Source organism: Poecile atricapillus, chromosome 1 (genome assembly GCF_030490865.1).
Source record: "Poecile atricapillus isolate bPoeAtr1 chromosome 1, bPoeAtr1.hap1, whole genome shotgun sequence".
NCBI classification, from domain to species: Eukaryota; Metazoa; Chordata; class Aves; order Passeriformes; family Paridae; genus Poecile; species Poecile atricapillus.
Genome location: NC_081249.1, coordinates 134,858,485 through 134,881,751, shown reverse-complemented (window position 1 = coordinate 134,881,751; position 23,267 = coordinate 134,858,485). Strand labels below are relative to the sequence as shown.

The 23,267-nt window shown below is 39.7% G+C and overlaps 1 protein-coding gene across 2 annotated transcripts in view; it reads left to right on the top strand.

Annotated features, from left to right (window-relative positions):
• BRSK2 (BR serine/threonine kinase 2) overlaps positions 1-23,267 on the top strand; it is a 301,162-nt gene that overhangs the window by 232,003 nt on the left and 45,892 nt on the right. For both annotated transcript variants that reach the window (XM_058863406.1, XM_058863412.1), the window contains exons 6-12: positions 333-366; positions 1,274-1,342; positions 4,251-4,397; positions 11,586-11,617; positions 16,198-16,362; positions 17,097-17,194; positions 22,222-22,372. In XM_058863406.1, the coding sequence (XP_058719389.1) occupies positions 333-366; positions 1,274-1,342; positions 4,251-4,397; positions 11,586-11,617; positions 16,198-16,362; positions 17,097-17,194; positions 22,222-22,372 (696 nt within the window). The remainder of the gene's footprint in view (positions 1-332; positions 367-1,273; positions 1,343-4,250; positions 4,398-11,585; positions 11,618-16,197; positions 16,363-17,096; positions 17,195-22,221; positions 22,373-23,267) is intronic.

Sequence of the window (23,267 nt, the reverse complement as noted above, 5' to 3'; positions counted from 1 at the left end):
GGCCTTCCTTTTAATTAGATACAAGGTGAAGTTAAAGGGTGGGATTAGAGAGCTGGAATTCGGTACTCACAGAATATGCCTTGTCTTCCCTTCATTCCTTGCTTTGAAGAAATTCATAGCAGGCCCATACAGTTTTAAATTAGGCTAGTTCTTGACCATTTTCAGAGCTTGTTAGAAGTGTGTTCTTATTGAAGTAAGGAAAAATGTGCTGGTTTGCGCACTTGTATTCTGTATAAGCAAGTCTGTCATCATTCTGCTAAACAAAATGGAAATGCACATAACCATAAATACCAGGCTGTTACATGCTCATCTGACTGTATTTTGTCTTTCAGATCACCACATTATGCTTGTCCTGAAGTCATCCGGGTAAGTTGGTTAATATTAGTGTACATAAATACCTTTTTTTGAAGTGTCCTTCATTGCAAGTATGCAGATAGATCCTCTGTACAAGAAATCAGCCCAAGGCAGAGGGAAAGAAAAGGACACAAGGAACCTAAGTAGAGTTTAGTTTGTTTGGCTCAGCCCTGATTCAAGCCACATTGGGAAATAATTGCGTGTTATTCTCACAGTACCCTTTTCACCATGCAATCAGACAGGAGCCTGGATTAATTTGATCTTTTGACCCAAGGGACGTTTTCTGACCCTCAGCTTTCCTGTCTCCGGTGTAGCTGTCATCTCAGTAGAAGAGCTGGGGTTGACTGTCAGTGATGTTGCTTTCCACTAAACAATATTCTTCCCCTCTGCTTTCCCTTTGTCCTCTGAAAATAAGTATCCAAGATTTCAGTGCCCAAGACTGCCCTCTTCCAAATCATGTCTCTACTGTCAAGTCAAGCAGGAAGCACATGGGAGAGACTGTCCAGGCAACACTATTAGTTTGCAAATAACATGGCTGGTGTTATTGAAGAAGAAGAAGGGCAAAGAAGAGCCTGGAGAACCAGGGCAGAGAAACACACCTTCTTGATGTCCTTAATGCTCCTGTTACTCTGTTTAAATGCCAGATCTGATAATTTGTGAGTTGTCAACCATTCCTGCCCTGCTCCCACTTCTGAGCCTTTTCTCACAGATCCCAGATAAGACTGCAAGCTGATGTTGACAAAAAAATTCAATTAGCTGTCTGTGTAGTGGCTTCCTCCTAGTTGGGAAGGCCACCTTGGGAAACAGGTAGCTGAGTTGAAATGTGGGGTTTCCCATTCTCCCCTCTCTCATTCTTCAAGGATAATTAATTCATTTACTAGTGATTGGTCTTTTGAACCTCTGTGTCATTGCTGCGCAGGGAGAAAAATATGATGGAAGGAAAGCAGACGTCTGGAGCTGCGGAGTCATTTTGTTTGCGTTGCTAGTGGTGAGTCATCTTCCTTGCACTACCCTTTAAAAAAGAAAAGAAAAATCTGAAAGTGCTGCTGTATTTAATGGCAATTCTACTGACATCATGTACGGATGGCTTTTTTTAGTCCTCTATTTTTGTATCTCTCAGTGGCATCCTTTCCTCCTATTTCTACATCAGCCCCAAAGGAAAAGCATGAGGAATATTTCACTGCTTCTTTGAAACACTGTTGCCCTGCACAGGAGAGCATAGACAGGCATCAAAAACTTGTCTCCATAAATGCTCTTTGCTGTGTTGTGATGTTGCACCATGTTTTTTGATGGGTAAGGGTGTGTAGGATTGCAAGTCCAGGATACAGAGAATGTCAAACAAGTTGTCCTTCACAGGATCAAAATATGGCTGGGTTTGGGATGTGTTCACTTTTTTCTGCTGTATGTATTTATGTGCTTCAGCAGGTATATGCATACATTAACTGCAGTATTTTTTCAAGAGAAGGCTTGAGAACCTCGTCTTTGTTTCATACAAGCAGTGAGCTACATTTTAATTTGGTACACATGGGAATATAAAACTGAGCCAGTAGTACAAAGTTTAAATTAGTTTCCATCTGGCTCAGTAATACTTTAAGTGTTCAAAATATGGTGTCTTCAAACTTATCCTTCTTTTGATCAGAGTTTCAATTCTCTGTGGAATTTATTCTGAAATGAACTTCTATTATAACACTCCTAAACATCCAACAATTGGGTGTCCAGCTGAAGGCATACTGGCTTGGCATTTGTTATCAATTTCCATAGTATAATGTAGGAAAATATAGTTTATGTTAATACAATCATATATCACATGTAGGTAAAGTATATGAATACAGGTTTTATGTGCATGTTAAGTATTTTATATTTGTAATAGTTCAGCTGATCATCTATAATTATAAAAGTAACAAGCCTGAAGTAAAATTTTGAGATTCTTGTACATTTATCAGTAAACCTGATTGCTTCACTTAAATGCTTTATTTTGAAAAAGTACTTGTACAGTGTAAAATGAGATAAATTCTGCATACTGTTTTTGTTTAAAATACTTCAAAATTTTAGAGAATTTTTGTATCAAAAGATGTGCTGATTCTTTTTTAATGGCTCAAATCAAAATACCTTGAAGTAATCTCAGTATGATGTTTTAATTCCCCTTAACGAATCTTACTCCTTTTTTCTTTTTAGTCATTAAAATTCACTGACATTTCTGAAGTTTTAAATTTTTTTATCTTGATGTTGCACTGGAAGGATTTTAACTGTCACACTAGATAACACCTGGTCATCTCTTACTGATCAGTTACTTCCATAGCTGATAAAATGGAAGTGTATAATGAGCTCTTAATATAACTTCTTGAATTTGTAAGAACAGAAGAGAGAATGTGTCAAGATGGTTAGGATTTGTTGGAGCAGGCTTTTAATTTTCAGGGGGATTCTCTGTCACGCTTTGGTGTCTGTTGCTGCATCTTCATCTGTTCCTACATACACACATGTGCCTGAAAAATGATTGAAATAAGTCTATTATTGATGGAGAGTGCAGAGCTCGCCAGTTAATTATGTCAGGATGAACCCTGCAAAAACTATCAAGATATGATAGCAGATGGTAGTAATAAAAGAGATGTAGATGTTACCTTCAGGAGATGCCACACAGCATCCTTTCTGATTTTATCAGGACTTAAATTGCGTTAGCCAAAATACTGAACTATCAGAATTGACTTTCCTTTAAGTCTGGAATGCATAGGTAACTCAGGAGGTTGATTACAGAAGGCAGGGAGGGGCTCTGCCGTCAAGGCCACTTGAATGAACAAACTCCAGTAAGCAGTGGCCAGTCGTGGCTGCCATGAGGTGGCTTCCTGAGGCTGCTGAAAACGGAGCTGTTGTTCTCCCTAAACCATAGACCCAGGATTGCTTATACAGATGCACTACTCACTGTAGTAAGAGCAGTGCCAGAGCTGACAACTTAAAGCTTCATTATCACAGCAGCTGACAGCTTGCAGCTTCCCACAAACCATCCTGGAAATCAAGGAAGCTCGGCACCTACTAGAATTAGGCAGTGAAAGAAGGAAGTGAGAATATCTAGGAAGGTGCAGACTTGCTATAAAAGGGTATCAGCTTCAGTCAGTAGAGTTACCCTAAAGATTTCAACTTCTCTTTTTCCTTTTTGTCCTTGCAGCAAGGATAGGTCTTTTACTGCTTTTTGTGGCAAGCTGATGATCTATTCAAAATGTAGTTTCAGCTAAAAAAACTCCAAGCCATTCATGTAAGTGAGCTACAGTAGGGAAGCAATAGGAACTGATGACCTGACCACAGCATGGGAACTGGATGAAGTATATTAAACAGGTAGAATGTCTGCTGCTTCCAAAGGCTAATGTTGGTTGGGGTTTCTTTCAGTTGTGTCATTTCAATGCTCGATCAGAAAGAGCATGTTCTTTACTGAAAGTCTCTAAAAAGCTGTTCACCTCCTTTTCAATGTCTGCAATAAATGTGTCTCAGGAAGATTAAAAATAAGGAGACGATAAACATTGCTGCTGTGAAAGTATGCCCAGGAGGAATACCAGCAGATCAAAAGCTTGAGCTGAATTTAAGTCAATCCATGCATCTTTGGTGAATTTGCCTGGAAAGGCAATTTCATATTTTGTATTTTACTTTATTCTGGTAGTCATTTTCTAATTAAAAGTCTAATAAAAAAAACCAAACAATGTCCTCTGTTTTGTTTCCTATATTAGAGGAAATACAGCAGCACTAAGAAATTATTTCTTTCCAATGGATAAAAAGTCTTTTTCACTCATTGTAATAATTCGTTATGAGCTGTCTTCCTTTTTTCGATTCTCTCACTGGGTTTATCCTGGCTTTTCTCCTTTGGTCCTCTCCAGTTCTCTCCTATTGACTGCTCTGTCCCATCCCTGCAGGGCGCCCTGCCTTTCGATGATGACAACTTGCGGCAGCTGCTGGAGAAGGTGAAGCGTGGAGTGTTCCACATGCCCCATTTTATCCCCCCCGACTGTCAGAACCTTTTGCGGGGGATGATTGAAGTGGATGCCTCGAAACGTCTCACGGTAAGGAGGCAGTATGTGCAAGGCTTCATTTCTTGCCTTGTTGCAGGAATGGATGAGCAGCTAAGGTAACTTGGTAATTTAGTGTCATTCCTATGTGTTTCCTCCTGAGCAAAGGAAGAGTGGAGTTGGTGGAGTCTTTGGGAAGAAGTTACTTACCATCTTTTGAGTCATGAGGACAGATTGCCTTTGCAGTTTTTCTGTAGCCTCACAATCCTCTTCCATATGTAACACTGAGCATTTAAGAGAAATCCCTCATAGCTCATCACAGAACTGCTGGCCCATTCACATGTTTTGGAGTCCACCTGAGTTGTCTGATTCTTCTGTCTGATACAGCAGTTTGCTGGATGATGTAAGTGTTTGAAGGTCACAGGTGTTCAGACTGGTATTTGAAGCTTTGCCATTAAACAGTGTGATTTTCTTACATTTCTGACAGAAGTGTTGGCTTCTCACTTCACGCCACATAAGCTGCATTGTATTCTATCCTGCATTTGCTCTGCATTATCCTCTAGCAGCCTTCAGAGCAAGTGTCTGCCAGTCTGCTCTTTTATCCTCTGCCCTGTGGTCTTGAGCACTCTTAGTCCCACAGTGTTGAGCTCCTGGCATTCAGCACTGAGTCTGCCTCCAGGATACACCCCTTCACTACAACAGAGACCCTGCAAGGGTAAGGACTGTGTAGTGATTGTATCCTTCACTAACACTGTATTCGTGTTTTAGGGAATTAAAAAACATTAGCAATTAAAATAATTTTGGAAAGTAAGATTGCCTGCTTGTCAGTGGAGGCGTGTGCCTTTATGGGTACTTTGCCCTTGTAAATCCTATTGTCAGGCCATGGTGATGATTTTATACAGATTTACTAAGCTCACAGATTCTGAGTGGGAGTATGTATAGAGAAATGTAAATTTAAAACTCCTCCTGGTTCTTCAGTCTGCTAAAATATTTATAAATAAACTCTCAGATCACTGGTTGGCCTCTCTGCTGAGATTGGTAACAACAGCATCAGTCTGTGCCAGCTGTGATGATGCTTTTGGGATGCAGACACTTCTCTGCTAAGAAGTTAACTGAAATTCCCTTCACAACTCTACAATATTACCTGACAGCTGGGTTTTTCTTTCATTCATTACCAATCCAGGTCATGCTCTATTTGTTGGCATAGGGGAAAAGTTCTTCATGTTATTTCTAGTATCCCTACTTTTGCAAACCCAGTACCATCACATTTTACAGTACATAAATAGCTTTGATTGGAAAAAAAAAATAGGCACTTTAAAAGACCTTTTTAAAACAGAATTTTAAAGAAATAAATAATATTTTCGCAAGTATATTCACAGAAATAACACTGTAGAGGTTAGGGCAATATCCTGAGACACAAGACAGCTGTTCTTCATGGCCAAGAAAGTCACCAAGTCCCTCTCAAGCTTAGCTCCCTTTCCGTGATGTAAACATACCAGCTTCTCTGTAGTTTTGTTGGGGTTTTTTCTCAAATATATTAGTGCTGATGGTCTAAGTATGTTAGGAAGAAGATCATCAAGTGTTAGATCCTGCTTCAGATTGTTCTGAGTTTTTCCACAGGGCAGAGACAGGCCCTAAATATTTTGAGTTGTGCAATACAGCTGGGAATGTACATGCATAGGAAAGAAAAGCAGTTGAGGTAATTCAAGGTCTCAGAGTGACACCCATCCCCCTCCTTTTCTTGATCAAAATTAACCTCTTACTTCCTTAGGGAGGAAAGAAAGCCCCAGATCAGGTAGTTACTGGCAAGCACAGACCATTGAATTATGAATAAGAATTCAAAATAATACATATTAAAGAGCAGAGAGCTGGGAGGAAAAAAGGATGACTCTTTGTTATTAGCTGCAGTCTTATTTTCATTATTTGAGGGTCTCTGGGTCTGCTGTCCCTACTGCTGTCACACTCCTGTGCTGTTAGTGAGCTGCTTGCTTTGATTGCCAGGCAGAAGGGAGCTCTTTGTTTACTGCACAAGAGCTGGGAATATAGAGTTCATTCTGAGGAGAGAGCTGAATTCTATTTTAGCTGTGTCCTGTGAAAAGGGGTATAAATATGGGTTTATTTGGAAGCCTCTATTCCTAGAAAATATCTCACTTGAATCAATTTGATATTTATACAAAGATGTGAGCAAATTTGCAGCTTGGGTACAATAAGTACAGATGTAGCTGTTACCATTACTGATCGTTTGCTGAATACCTCACTAGTGGATTCAGCAGAAAAATATAGTGAAATGTAAGGTTACTAGATTTTTTTTTTCTTTCATTTTTCACTTCCCCTCTCTGCTTTGTTCCTCTTTTTTTGATTTGTATCTCTTTTCCTTTTTATCCAACTGCATTTCCCTCCCTGCAGTAATTGCCATTTCACAGTACACCCACACCTTCCCCAGTCCATCTGTTAAAATGATCAACAAAAACAGAACCAGCATTCACGTTTAACTGTCATCATTTACTTCAGTGTTGGATCTTGAGAAGATTAATGGAGGGGAGGGTACTCAGAATTATTGTTGCTGGCCCTTTCCAGCCTTAAGAAACAGCCATTACCTTTCTTTGTATATGGTTCATTTGTGGGAACAAGACTTTATTATGTCTTAGTGAAATATTGTTCACATTCACCTTGTGTTACATAGCCTCAAATATGGTTAGTGGGACATCCTTGACCACTCTGATTTACTGAGCCTGTTTTACTAAACATGCTGTAAAATAAAAGAATTTGTGTTTTTCTTTCATTAAGGATAAACTTTTCATTAAAAGTTGATCCTTGCTCCTGGTGATGGTATTTCTGACCACTCGTATTTATGAAAGGTGAAATCAAGCAAAGAATGAGTACCAAGATGATGAGCATTTGAAAGAGTCTGTCTGAGTAGTATGGCCTAAAAGAACTTCTGTTAATGTACACAGATGATGTCTAAGGAGGGTTGTACTGGTCATCTGCATACTCATTGGAGGTAATTAATAGAGAGAGAAGGATTATTTAAGCTAAAGGAAGATACTGGCACAAAAACAAATGTATGTCAAATGGCCTTACAGGAAAGCAGTCTAGAAACTAGAAGAATTTTAGGCATATCAGTGGGGTTCTGGGACAGCCTTCTAGTAGGAATAGTGTCAGGAGGGAAAAGTGAAGTACTAATAAAGTTTGAGAAGGCTTACGGGAGGTGTGCTCTGGGTACTGAAGTAGTTCAGGATGAGATTTCTTTTAGTTATGTGCTCTTCAAATGATTCAGCATTGCTACAGCAGAAGATTACAGCTTCTGTAGTAGAAACCAGTTGCATTCTCAGCCAATATTTTCTTCTCCAGAAAGACAAAGGCAAAGGGCAGAGGCGCTTTCCTTTTAAAGATGGGTGAGCACTCTTGAAATTTTGTTTCTAGAGCAAGGTGGATCAGAGCAGGTGTTGCAGAATAAGCTATTTCTAAAGGTGTTACTGTTCTAGTATTGATATCTTATACTATGGTAGAATGACTTGTCTTCCATGTTAGGTGTCCATATAGGTGGAAATACCTATCCCTTAATATTACCTAAAAATTCCTTGAATTACACATATTTTCAGAATCTCCTCTCTGCTTTCTGATTTTGTTTTTTCTTGGATCTGATATATGCGAATGATGACCTTCAGAATCTAAAGAATGTTACAAAAGTGAAGAAGGGAAAACCCACCTGATTAATTTCTGTAGATGGTCTTATGGTAAGGTGCCTATTCCATCATTTAAATTTTCTCACTTTACAACCTGTAGAATGGAGGTAATTGTCCAATTGATGTATTTAGGCTGCCAAGAGCTTGTTGATGCCCAGTGTACGTAGGACAATGATACTTGATCTTTTCAAGGTCCCTGGAGGCTGCTTTAATACAGCTGCTACTGCTGAAACAGGTAATGGTTTTACCAGTGCTGTTTGCAATGCCAGCCTGAACCCTGTGGCCAGAAAAAGCCTGTGTCTTGACATTACACAGTAGGTTTAAAGCTCAATTAGGAGATTCTGGGTGAAGAAGATTCATTTGAGGTGTGAGTGCACAGATGGGTTTGAGGCTGTTCCCTTTCCGGACAGAGAAGTTTGAAATTTGACATAAGTTCAAGCCCAGAAGCCCTCATCTATATCCACAGACTTTGAAAAAGTTTTTCTTCAGGTCAGAACTTTTCAGCTTGGCAGCTGCTCTGCTGAGATCAGTGCCGAGGATGTAGACAGCGCTGTCTTATTTTCCATCTGCCTGTCTGTCTCCATCTGTTGTTCCCTGCCTTAGAATTCAGACGTAAGCTCTTTGTGGGAGGAGACCTCTTTTTCTGTGGAAAAACCTCTTTTTCTTGTGCAGCTCTGTGTCACAGTGGATCTCTCATCTGTGAGAGGCTCCATGATGCTTCTTCAGTGTACAAGTTTAATATTTGGAAGTATTTTATGTAAAATCATGATGAAGGAATTCTTCCTCTCCTTCCATTACAGCATCTTAGCCTGCAGAAATCTCTCTGACTGTGCATGTGCAGTGGATCTGAGCATGTTTTGTTGTTTCAGAGATGATGTCATGAGACAGTTGCCTGCAGTGACTAGGAGACATTAGGAAGCAGCATTTTTACAACTTCCATAAAATGGTATTAAACTTGGCAAACTCATGTGCAAACAGCAAGAAAAACCCTCTGGGAAGGGTTGTTAAATGCCTTCATCACTTAAATGCATTTAAACATTGTGTTTAAATGAAGGCAGGAGTGAGATTAGCTCCCACTGTGTATCTCCCTCCCCTGCACTGCACAGTAGAAAGCATACAGACTTCTCCTTGTCAAAACCAATCGCCCTCCCATAACCCTCCTGTCACTTTAATGCAGACAAAAAGCAACAAAGCATTAATTAATTACCTTTAAAACAGCAGTGAAGATGTTGGCAGCAGCAAGCACAATTCTAATAATATTTCAATGCAATTATGTTTGAATCAGGATAGGAAATGGGTTTGTAGAATACTTTTCATATCTGTGATATTCCTGCATACTTCACAGGAATGGTTTTGATGTGGATTGAATGGTAGATGTGTAGATAAATAGCAGCCATGAGAGCTGTCATACACCTTCAAATGTCTATCAAGGTGCAACGGGGCTTCTCTTTCAGAAAAATGCTGTGTGTTCATTAGTTTGAAGGAGACTGATCAGGAGGGATGGGCAGAAGGCATTTGACATAATCTCTGAAGGAGCCCAGAGGTTCTGTGACTAAGACATGAACGGGTGACCCTCTCTTCTTTACCCTCTCTAACTCAAAGTGATGTGCTGTTGTCTGCTTTGCCATGGCATTTCTGCATATCACAGACACACAAGAGCACAGAGTCCCATGGAGACAGAAAATGCAGCAGGAGAAGCAGGCATGAAAGAGGCTTGGACAATGCATAACTGTATCATCTGCATCTTGTCTGAAATCATTAATCTCTCTAACCCTCCTTTTGGTGTTGGGAAATAATGAGTAGATGTGGTTTTACCAGCACAGGAGACACAGTCCACCCCCTAGCAGGTCCTCACAGAATTACACATCTGATAAGGAACAGTTCTAAGATCTTGCCCCATGGAAGCTGTACAAAATAGGCTCTCCTTGTGTTTTGTGATTATGCCTCAGCTTGCACAGAGTCAGAAGAAAGAGGGCTGTGTCTCCAGGCTGTTGGGGGAACTCCCAAATCAGAACTTTATCTCAACGGGAGATGGCAGTGTGTCAGGAATACTCCACCTTGCTCTTAATAGTGCAGGGGTTAGAGGATGACCTTATAGTGTAGGAGAACTGTGATGAAGGGGAGTTACTGTGGAGGACTGGGGCCACAGCTGGAAACTGTGCAAGTCTGCCTGGGCTGGTGGATGTGTGTGCTTGGGGCACTCGTGCTGGTTAGAAGACAGATGAGTGCCAACTGCACCTCTGATTGCAGTGTGGATACATTCTGGGGTTTAAAGGAGGTTGTTTGTTTCCCACACTGTTCCCTCCAGCTTCCTGTCATGCTTTCCTAAGCTGCAGTCCGTTTTTTCTTTGTTTTAAGGAAAAGCCCTGACTCACTTAAAAAAAATGATCTCATACAGGGCCAAACTCATGTCTTACTGGCTTCCCGGACAGGGAGCTGTTGCTCCATAGCACAAAGGTCTCTGATTCCTTGCTCTCTGTGGCAAACACTTTATATCTCTGAGATTTTGTTGTTTGCTTGTTCCTTATTTTTTCTTTTCTTTTTGTTTCTTTTTCTCTCTGATTCTAATTACTGTGGAAGTGGAATGTAACATTCCCCTGAATGTTGCACAAGTATGCATTTTGTTCTGCACCTACAAAGGTGCTGCATAGTGATGAATATAAAAAACACTGCCTACATATAAAATAATCCCTGGACATCCAAGAAAAGTTCTTTTCTGCTTTGATGATTAAAACAAAACATTTTTGGAAGGTTCTGCTGTAAGTACATTATATGAACTTTTGTTCTCTCTGCTATTAAGGGTTTCTCTTAGAAAAATCATGTTGCCTTCTTTTCCTGTGCTTGTGGGAAAATACATCATTGTAATGTTTGTGGAATCTGCCTTCCATAGCTGGACATGGCTGCTTTCAGCTTTAATCCATCCTTCACTGCATAATGACATTTTCATGTTTGGAACGGGAAGGAGGGAAGTAAAATAAATAAGTGGTCTGGTGTTCCAAGTGCAGAATTAGTAAATTACATAGAACCTTATTCTGCGTGGTCCTTAGATTTTGATGATAAATGTGAAGCCAATCTAGAATGATTGGCTGTATCCAGGAAGGTCACGCCGCATATGCACAAATTATTTTGTTTATTATCTGTTTGAAACTATTTTCTTTTTTCTTCCTCTCTCTTTTTCTCCAAAACAAAACTAGAAATGCAATTTAAGTACAAAGGATCAACTATTATGTACATACAGAAATGAGCAGTTAGATTGCATAGGGAAGGACTTGGGAAGGGAACAGCTTGAATTTCCAGAACAGTTAACTGTGAAGCCTTGCACTTAGCATTTGCCTGGGATTTGTTTCTTCCTGATGCATCGTCTGTAATTAAAGTGTCATTTCCAGTGGGATGGGTTAGGATGAGCAGTTCTTTATGCAGCATAAAGTTCCTGTTGTATGCATAGGTCCATCTCTGAAATTTTGGATTTACTTGAATAAGCCTTGAATAAGGATGACTTGTGGAGTTACCTTTTCTAGTTTACGACACTAATTCCTTGTTTTCTTTTCCTTTACAGCTAGAACATATTCAGAAACACATATGGTATATGTAAGTAAATTTTTTTTTTTAATTTTTGCATACATTCATTGTTGATTCTGGTATTCTGGTGATCTGTGAAGAGACCACTGGAAGAATGAGGCTGGAGTCTGAAAGCAGGTTTCACACACATGAGGAAAAGGGACAGAGAGCAGAAGGACATCTAATTTTTTTCATTTTTTTACCCTTTGCTACTCGTATAATTGCATTTATATGTACCAGCCTAGGAACATTTTTGTACAATGGCTAACAACTGCTTGAAATAAGACATTCAGTCCAACAACTTGGTGTGTTAAAGAGATACCTGCAGGTGATCAGCAAAAAAATACCCAGCTAGCAACCATATTTAGCTTGCTATCCATGTGCTACAGACAGTCCCTTGTAATACCTTCTTGACAAGAAAGCTTTCATTTGTTCCTTCTTGGCATCTTGGCTTTTCTCTGAAGTAGAAACAAAAGTGATGATATTGATAAGTAAGCACCTGTGAGCAAGAGCTTCTCTGTCTCATAATCCCCACTCCTTCTTCATAGCAAGCTAAGAGGCTGCTTCTGACATTGTAACCTGTTGATGTGAGAGTACTTCTGTGACTTGATTAAAAACAGCAGTCCTGACAGTGAAACTGGAGGTCTGTGAGAAAAGTACACGCCTGTCTGGTGGTTTGAGTATAAGGAAGATTGATGGCTTTTAAAAGTGACCTTGCTCTTTGTGTAGCCTTAGTAATATTTCAAGAAGCCTAAGTAAATAAACTTTTTATACTATGATATCCTAATCAAACTAAAGAGAATACTTCACATAATAAACAATGAAATTATGCTTGGATACATTTCTCAGGGTCAGCATTTCCCAGGTGGGTGATAAAGAAAGTCCTACCTTCATAATCCCATCATTATTCTTGAGAAGTACTCAAGGATGATATGAACTGATATATAAGTCTGTCACCATGAAAGAAATCACTTTTTCTTTATTTGTTTTATTTTCTCTAATTCTATTTTATGGGCCATGTTCACTTCTGGGTTTATATGACTTCAGTAGGACCTGAGGGGGTTCAACAGATTGTTGAATAGCTAAGAAAAAAAATTGGAACTAAGAAAAAACTTAGTTCACCTGAAATAGTGGCAGCACTCTTCCCATGGCTTTTCCATGCTCTCTTCAGTTACCAGACATGGCACCTTTTTAAAGCAAAGAAGTACTGGAGGTTTCCTGCACATACTTTTTTTTTTTTCACTCTCCTGGGTAAATGTAGAACAAATGGAGTGGGAAAATCTCGAATTGTAATCTCTGAAATCCCTACTATAAGATCTTGCTAGCAATTGCAGAAGTAAATACTGTTTACATCAGATTGGACAGATAATTCCCCTCTGTTTTTTCATGGAGTGAAATCGGCTGACACCCTCTGTGCTTTTATCAGAACTGGAATAGGAAATAAAATGAAAAGTCATTGATCATTTATATTGTTATTTTTACTGTCCTCAAGATTTTTGCCTGGAACTTTTCACTTGTTGAAGGACTGTTGTCCTAGGCTCACATACTCAATTGTGCAGGTGCCATTTCATTACTTTAGTCTATATTTAGAATTTGAAGATTTTTTCCTTTGGAGACATAAGCATTTGAACATTTTCATGTATTTCTCAATGAAGGTCAGACTCTCTGATGATTGCCACAGTAAACTGCATCTGAGGCTGTTTTCAGAAGTAGAAACTGAGTTTTGCAAAAGCAAATCTCCTCTAGACTCCCAGGGTAGTCAGTGCAGAAGGGCTCTTTCAAATGTCTCTTTAGATTGCCTAAAAAGAAGTTTCTGCTCAAAATAGCTTTTTTAATGAGTCTCTTTCTCATTTTCTCTGTACTGGCCATGGAGTGACCTCAGGAGGTTAACGTCCTGTGGCTAATTTTAGTCAGTGAATGACCTTGTCACCTCTGAAACTCAACTGCTTTCATCTGGTAATGTTTCACAACCTCCTTGCATTCATTTTGCCTGGAAATACTTATGCTGACAGAGAAGGGGTTGTAGTGTTTTATCCTATGGCTCTTGCTCACCTCTTAAATCTTTTTCTTAATTTTATCTACTATTCTATGTAAAATCTTCATCCTTTGTCATATATAGGTTACTGACCTGAAAGTGGTACTCACAACATCGAGGCAGTTTCACTTAATTCTTCAAATAAATATTGAGACTACTGTAAAACTGAAAAAAATATTTAATTGCAGATTTAGGCAGGTAGAGAAAGAGGTCTTGAAAATTGAAATCATGATTCACAAGCCTAAAAAAGGAAAAAAGAAACCTAAGTGAAACCTTTCGTCAGCACCTCCAGTTCTTGCTCTCCCACCCAAATTAATTCAGCGAGGTTTCTCAAGCCTTTTTTTAATTGAAATAATTCATTTTTACCTCAAATGCAGGTTATCTGGTTATAAACCAGAAAATAAACAGCAGTTATTTTCCCATTTTTTAGTAAAGTAAAAGATCAAATAAAATTACTTATTATGGTAAATATGCACTCCTGTAACACTGAATTACTGCCTTAATTGTGAAGGTACCACACTTACTAAAACAAGAAAAAGAGTAAGTGTACTGGTTCTGCTTTGCTTTGCACTGATGCAAATGGGCATCTCAGTGAGATTCATGAGAGAATTTCATGGAGAGAAAATCCACCCTGATCAGGAATCACAGCCATTGTATCCACCGATCCTCACAAAAGAGGGTGGGTTTTAAAGCAGCAATTACGTTCATGTAGGGCTTTAAAAAAATATATGTGATTTGCAGTAGTCACTGTGTGACATTGTTTGATGTCTGTGTGGGCTGCAATGCAACAAATTTGTCACTCTGCTAGACTGAGAATGGAACAGGCATTGCAGTCATGCCAATCACAGCCCAGACCCAGTGATTTTCGTTTCCTGGAGCTTTGAATTGCACTGCCAAAGACGAGACGCCTCTTTGCAGATTTTACTTGTACCTGATGAGGAGGTGTGAAAATTCCTGACTGTGTCTGAGGCTGACCAGGTGCAGGGCATAAGGAAATGCCACTCTGGAGTGCACGGAGGATGGCAAGCTGTGCTTTCTAGAAATGGCTCCTGTGCTGATTGATACAAAAGAAACTTGTAGATTCTATTCAGACTAGGGCAACTAGTGGGAAACCCAGGCTTCCTGGAAATTTTCAAAGACAATAATTCTTTTTAATCTCTTTAAATTACCTTAAGGACATCTGCTTGTAATACGAATGATTAATTAATTCAGTACTTTTCAGAAGTGAGCTGTAGATCATTAAAAAGCAAAAACACTCAGCTGCTGTTCAAAGGTCTATCCTGCAAGAATTTATCTTAATGACAAGGTCATCACTGGATTTAATAGAGAAAGGTTATGAACTAATCATTGCTTACTACCTTCTGAGAGCTAGATCTTGATCCTAAGAGGTGGCAGTAGTGACCTCTTAGAAAGAATAAGATATTTCTTTAGTTGTACAATGATTTTTGAGTGTAGCCCTTAGATTCATGGTGGTATTGCAATCACACATTTGCACCACATAAAGGAAAGGGAGGACCCCACTCATGGAACAGGGAAACTTCAACACTGCACAAAGCAGCCACTGAGAAATAGCAGACATTATGAGTAAAGAGTTTCTTCGGCCAAAACACCTACAATTGGTGTTTTTCAACAATTGACCAACACCACCACCAAACCCACTTCTCACTGCCTACTGAAATAAAATCAAAGGATATTCCGGATGTCTGCAATATATATCATTAGTCAGTTAGAAATACCCTGACACCTTGACCTGTTTCTTACAGTCAGGGCCTTTAATTGCTATGAATAATCAATATTTCCTGAGCCTAGTGAATGGGATAAGATAATTGTGCAGAAAGCCTGTGTTAACTACATTTGAAAGAGTAATATGTTCTACTGCTAATGGTGTGTTCTGAGGTCTGCCACTGACCTCAGGCATCACACTGGAGCCAAAATTTTCAAATTTGCATGTCTTAAGAGAAGCAGAGACTGTCGTGTTTGGGCATGCAATTAAGCAGCGTGGTTTCCCCCCAAAACCCTTTAAAGTGTGTCAAGTAGGAGCCTGAGCACTGAGGTCTCTTAATCACATTGGAAACATTAATGAAAGAAACTGCTGCAGTGCCAATTGTAATCAGAAATGGTGAAAAATAGTGATGGTTTGTTCAGAGCTCCTTCGAAAGGGAATCATTCAGCTTGCACTTTTCAGCCTCGTAGTCTGAGGTCTGGCCAGCTGATGAGACAACATCTCTAAAAACATGTAGTGTTTTATAAATGTTTGGCATTAGGATGCTGAACAGCTGCTTCTGTTACAAGGGCACTGGTAAGTGAAGTTCCTATTACCTTGCTGACTGCACACAGACATTTCTCATTAAAGGCCCAAATCCACAACCTGCTGGTCATTCTTAGCCTTCCTGACAGTTTCTTATGAGAATAATATCAGTCTGGTTGGACGCTCTGGTCTCTCAGTGGGAATTTAGCAAGCTATTTCCATCTGTTGCTGCAGGCTGTGTTTCAGAGTACGGGTTCATTTGTGACTCATGTTTCTTTTCTCTCCTTTCCCTCCCCCTTTCTCTCCCTCATCTTCTTTCCTCTGCAGAGGGGGTAAGAATGAGCCAGAACCAGAGCAACCAATCCCTCGAAAGGTGCAGATTCGTTCTCTCCCTTCCTTGGAGGATATTGATCCAGACGTGTTAGATAGCATGCACTCGTTAGGCTGCTTCCGTGACCGAAATAAACTCTTACAGGACTTGTTGTCGGAAGAGTAAGCACTTGCTCAGTCTTCGTATCAGTTGGGTGTCCAGGGGCTGGGATGCTTATGAACCTGGGGAGAGGCAGAGAGCACTTTAACTGATGTCTCTCTCTCTCTGAGTTACTGGTAAGAACTTCTCACCCTCTGGCTGCTCATTTGCTAGTCAGGTGTTGGGAGCAAGCCTTTCTTGCTCCATGGGTCAGAAGCTCACAGCCTGACCAGCAGTGGAGGCACTGTGCTGTTTCTTCCCTAGCTGCTAGGCCAGGTCACTTCACTAAAACATGGGCTGCACAGTCCACATGGGGAGGTATGATTGCTGGTATTTATGTTGGATATGCCTTTGTTGCCAAATTTTTATTTGTTTCAAACCTATGCCTAAGAGGTGGTGTATCTCCTGAGGTGTAAGAGGGAGATTTAGTAATAGAAGGAGCACTTAGAGGCTCAGCAGACCTGTCTGGCTGCCACTCTTGGTTTGGACTTCCTGGGGACACATAACCTTGACTGTCCTGTGCCTCTGCTCTGTGTCTGCAACATGGGAATCTTATTTCCTTTCTTCACTCACTGCTTGTTGGAGACAGCAAGGGTCTAAAAAGCTTTGTGGGTTGTGTATCTAGCTGTCATGTACATGACCACTTCCAGCTCATTTGGAATAACTGTGACTGTTTATTTGATGAGAAAGTTTTATGTACATGTTGACCTTTTCTTCTTTTCAAATGTAAAGACTTTTTTTTTAATTTTTTTTCCAGAGAAAACCAAGAAAAAATGATTTATTTTCTTCTGCTTGACCGGAAGGAGAGGTATCCTAGTCATGAAGATGAGGATCTTCCCCCTAGAAATGAAATAGGTACTGCAGATATGACCTCAGTCACCATGAACCCATCTGAACTAGTTTCTCTTCACCTTTTTTTTTTTTATTATTATTTCTAATTTTATTTTAATTTAAAATAAAACCTTATCATCATTGCTACCTTCCCTATGAAATGGTGTACACAGCACTGGTTAGAATCCTCAGCCTGGGGCAGGCAGGTCTGTTCCTTGGTTAAACTAGAAGTCTTCATCTTTCAGGACATGTCTGTCTCACAGTGCAGAAACATCCAAGTAGATCTGAAATAGGATCTTAAAAAATTTGCTGTGAACCCACAGGCTGGCTCTATGCAGGCAGATGAGGTCTAGTAGCAGTATAATCTAGTGGCAGAATTTTCTAGTTACAAGTCTCCTTGCAGTGTTGCAGACAGGATGCTCATGGAGCATTCAGTTAGTAAGAAGCTGTGTAGCTGCATCCCTCTGCAGTTATATATGTGCACGTTCTCTTCTCTGTAAGTGAATACATGCGCTGCTGAAAGTATGAATCATATAACTTAGCTGTTCTATAGTACATAAATCAAACTCCCATGTTTTTAGACTTAGAGAGATTTTAAAAGCTTAATGCACAATAAGATTACATATCTTATAAAGCTCTTGTGATACCACTGTATTCCCATTTATTCATTGCTTTTTTTAGGGTGCTGATCACCACTAATCCAGACAACAGGAAAACTGCTCCCCAAGGAGCTAACTATATAAGTGACTCTTGATGTGCAGACAAGTTTAATAAAGGATTAGTCACTTTTAGCAATGATCTGAAACAGAATTTTACATAAAAGTGTGGAGATTTCCAGGTGTTGTACTTCAGCACTTTGAAGACTAGAAGCAAAGTGCCCTTTATTTTTACTGGAAAGCCTGGAATCTCACAAGCTTTCAGGGCAGTGCTATATTGCACCACATTTGTTAATGCTTTATTGAATTATTAACCTATCCAAGTTCCAGGCCCTAAAATTTTGCAGGGAAATCCCTTCTACAGGAGAAGAATTGAAAATTCTTTGTTAAGACAGCATTTTTTAAATGCCTACCTAGACAGGACTACAGAAAGCATGTTAGCAGGGATCCTGATGAAGATGGGTAGGTGTGCCAGCTTCAGGTCCTGTGGTCAAAAGCCCCTTGCTCAGTGCAGTTTGTCATCTAGCACTCTGCTAATCAGCTTTTGACTCAAACAGATTATCCTGCCATGTAAGGACAACATCATCTTGTTTTAGAAATGCTTTTGTCATAAGAGACAAGGTGACTCTAGAACCTTCAAACCCAGCATGTAAGTGAATATTTAGCTATGCCCTAAATGCATTGTATATCTCTTCCACATGCCAAAGTATTTTCATGTTTTGAATGGTCCACACTTGTATTTTTTGTGCAAGGAGCGAAAATGTTTCCTAACAGGGAAATGCTGACTGTATCTATGTGCCTCACCCTCACATTTGAGCATTATTTCTTGAGTGTTTGTATGTTGTATTTTTCTCTTCCACAGGGGGTTTCCATGTCCTCTGTTCCCAGCGGTATCTCTGAGAACATGGGGCAAGGTTTAATTAGAAGCAGTCATGTGTCTGATGAATATCTCATCATTAGCCATTAGCAATGGCCTTGCACAAAGAAAAAAAAGCAGAGAAAAAGTAACAGTTTAATAATAGCAGCTTGAAGAAACCGTGTTTATGAGAGTTGTGCATTGTCTGAGTTCTTGCAAAAAAAAAAAAAAATAAGCATCTGAGAGTATTTTGATTTTTCATCTTTGTTGGCATATTAAGTCTCAGAAAGGATGGATGCAGGTAAAAATATGGCCAGCTACAGCTTGCTCTTTCTTCTGGTGTCCCTTTGTCTGTTTAAGCTGTATGAAGTTTCTTCCCAGGGCCAAGGAAGGGCCCTTTCCAACATTTTTCTTGTGCACCTCCATTTTCTTTACTCGAAAACATGGGAATGAGAAACTTCTCAGTAAAAGGAATGAATGTCAGCTAATGTCTGCTTGGGAAAAATGATTTTGTGCACTGAAGTTTTGTAATAAACTAGAGAACAAAAGGTTGGGCCAGAACAGATATAGAGATGCCTCATCCAAACTCAGAAGGTGAACCCTTACTTCCCACCTGTGAACAGGCAGATTTAGAATTGGATCATTACCTATATGATTCTGCCTTCTCATTTAAAAATATTTAGGAATGGCTTTGCTTTTCTGATGTGAAATAAAAGGAAAATGCATCCTTAGTACTGTCACTGTCACTGGACTACAGCTCAATTTTTTTTCACCATGTTCAGAGAGTCAAAGAAGAGAAGGGCAAATACTGGAGATTTTCCTATTTTTAATTCCTGGGCTTCTCCAAAATCTTCTACAGCTTTTGTATGACACCACTTCAGTTGTTATGGCAGGATGGGTCTGTATTTAACTAATTTTTTAGTATCTTTAGTCTTGACAGTGATGGTGCCCTGTCATTTCTTAATCAGATCCTTTTAAAAAGTATGTACAATACTTGCTACTCTTGGTCCTGTGCAGTGTAGGATTGTAGGCAATTTTAAATGGGCATCAAATACCTTTATTAGAAGCTCAACCACATTAATGCAAGCTTTGGATGTATTTTCCATCCAACTTTTGTGAATTGCTGTTCCTGAATCTGTAGGTGTGTTTCACCACCTGCTCTTTTTGCTTATTCTCTCTTTTTGATAGCTTAAAATATAGATTAGAAATCGATATCTTCCAGCATCTTAAGCAGCAAGGAATGATATAAAAGAATCATTTTGCTTGTTAGCAATATCCTTCTCCTCCTCAATTGTTCTGTTGATTCCCTCATAGCCCCTCTGGCTAATGTCCTTCTCTCAGGTTTTCTCTTTCTGATGGCTGTACAAAAGACTGTCATTCAAGTTTTTAGCTAATTCCTCTTCAGATTTCTTCTCTGATGTCTTTTAAAGTCCAGATTTTTAAAAAGTGGCCTGTCACTTTTGTAAATGTCACTCAGTTGAATTTCCATTTCTATTTTGAACATGCGTGGATCAAATTGATTTTTAAAATATCTGTTCATAAAATATTTTTCTTGTCTTTTTTAGATAAACAAGAAAGATATTTCTTGTTTAGCTGCTATTATTTGGGCTTATTCATCACCATTCTTTTGACATTTAATGCTTTCCTCATCTTCCTTCTTCCTTTCTTTTAAACTGCACTATTTTACCTTCCTTTTTATGTCTGATATCCTGCTGCAAAACTTGTATCCATTTTGTGTTTTATATACACTCTGAACATCATTGTTACATGTGTTACTGTACTGTAGATACACTCCTGAACCACCAGTTGTTCTGTTGCATGAATTCTTTCTCATATGTTGAACTTGCTTGAAGAAGCAAGTTCAAATAGTTTGAAATATATAAACCTTGTCCCAGCTTACTTTTGACCACTTGCATGTATGCTGCTGAAGTCACACAGTATGAATGCTTTATTTGGTTTATCTCCCTTTATTTTTCTGTCAGCTTTATGCACTCTTTTTTTTTTTTTTTTTTCTTATCCAGAGGTCATTGTCTATACTATTTTCTACTATCTTTTTATTACTGGAGAGAGTTTGAAATGGAGTGAGATACAACTGCACTTTTTTCCTAATTAATTTTTAAGAGGAACATTATTACTGCTAACACAAAGAGTACTTGGGTTATACTGTAATGGGGTCAGTTGTTATCACTAATCCATTTGCATTGAACCATCTTAGCTTATGCTCATTTTTTCAAGGATAAGCTCTGCCTCAAAGAGATCTTGTTCTAAAAAACATGATGTTAGAGAGAGAAAGAAGAAACGAGTACATGGTGGGTGTGAGGAGGGCAGGATAATAAAGAACAGGCAGTAGAGGTAGAATTGTCAAGTGTGGTATTTCTGGTTTTGCACAGAAATCCTGGCAGAAGAAGAAGCCTTAAGGACTGGACACTGTGAGCTTCTTTCTAACAGAAGGGTGAAGGATGCCTTCTTTTACAAGTGGTCACTCTACACTAAAATTAAGAACATGTCTATAAATAGAGGCAGGGAACTGAAATAGCCCAACCTAAGGAAAGAAAATCCTTCTGTATTTTTTTCTGCCTTTCTCCTTTATACTGTTTTGATGCTATGAGAGGTGGTAGCAGTAAAACATCTCAGGAGGTCTGTATTTGCTTCCCTGTTTCACCATGAAGGTGTGAATGATTTGGCAAGTCACCTTCTGTAATGCCTTTTGGTGTCTAAAGACTGTTTCCAGAACAATTTAAGTGCTCCTCAGAACCTCAGTAAATGTTTGTCAACATCTTTAGGAATGAATTGCCTTTAAATATCTCACTCTTATACCTCAGTTTTCAGTTTGCAAAGCTAAAGTTGCACTTTGATACCTCATAGAATTGTTACCCAATAAAAAGTGTAAAGCATTCCATTTACTATAGTAGTAAAAGCTGCATGGTGTGGCTCTCACTGAACATTTGTCTCAGGTAGACAAGCACATTTGTAATGTTTCTGAAGGACGAAAAATATAAATCAGCGGGAAAAACCCGAAATAGAATCTTAAAGATGCAAAAAAGGGTATGTTTTCAGAGCAGAATGCAATTCTGAATTTAGAGTGTATTCATGTCCCTGTGTCACATTTAATCTGGCTGGCAGGGATGTGGAAGGCAAGCTCTAGCAACCTGAGTACATGCACAGGATCCCTAGATGGCTGGTGCTCTGCCTAACAGCTTGTGCTATAGTCCATGCTGTCACCTTGTATCATCCTGTTATTACTGTTACCAGCTTTGTAAGCTAATTTCTACAAGCTGTGGTATAGTTGTGCCTCTATTTTACAGTGCTCATAATACCTTCAGGGCAGTGGCAGGGCTCCTTCTCTCTGCAGGTGGATTGCATGTTTTAACGCTTGCAAATTTGGAAGAAGGGAGAAACTTCAAATGTTCGCCTCCATCATGAAGAGATCTGTCTTTGTAGGGGAGGTGTGAGAGTGAAATTGTTGAGAGAGGATTTAACCAACCTGCATGAGGTAAGTCACAACTAAATTCAGCTGACAGTGTTTTCTTTCCGTACAGATCCCCCCAGGAAGCGTGTGGACTCCCCAATGCTGAACAGGCATGGGAAGCGGCGGCCGGAGAGGAAGTCCATGGAGGTTCTCAGTGTGACAGACGGTGGATCCCCGGTTCCTGCTCGCAGAGCTATTGAAATGGCACAACATGGACAGAGGTGGGTCTCTGCTTCACCCAGGAGCCCTGCCTGCCTGGGTCTGCTCCCCTCTTTTGTGTTATACATAAAAAGGAGCTGTGGGGCTTTTCTGTTCGCAGCAGCACTCATTACAACTTCCAGTCACATTTGCAACATGATCTGGCAGCCGGCAGTGCTTGTGTACACAGGACCAGAAGTCCTGCCAGGGGCTTAAGGGTTCTGTTTGCTTGCAGCTATTCCTCAGGAAGCCACCATGTCCTCTAGGGAAGACTCATCTCACCTCTTTTTTATTGTTGAGGACATGGGCATGCAGTCTAAGCTTGTTATACAGGCTGACTGGGCAATGGGGACACGTGAGGGCTTTGGGAGGTCTCAGACATGTGTCCTGTCAAACAGGATAAATTACCTTCTGCTTGTTCTTCTCTGTCTCCAGAGCCTACAACAGGAATCTAGGTGATTATCTTGGATTAGGTTCCTAGCTTTTGGGCACCTGAAGTTAAATGTCCATGCTCCATGTCATCAAAACAACTTGAATCTAAAAAGCCCTGTTCAGGCATCTGTAGATGCCTCCAAAATGTGTTGTCAGAGCCAGCATGCACCTGAAGTGGCACATAAATCACCACATGCTTGTAAAGTGATGGAATATGTATGATTTGCCTCTTTTCTATCAAAGACAGTGTCAGTCTTGTGGAGAAACAGCAGAGGAAAATAGTGTCTCCTCAAGGCAAGTTCTGGGAGAGTAAGTGAGCTGTGGACATTCACGTATGTGAACCATGGAAGTTGCTTCCTCAGTCCCTATGACTAGCCTAAGGGAAGCACATTCATTTGGTTTCATACTTGGATTAATCAATCAGTATAAAAGAACACTTCCCATATATGAATGATGATGATGCTGCTGTAACTTCTGTTTCAGTTT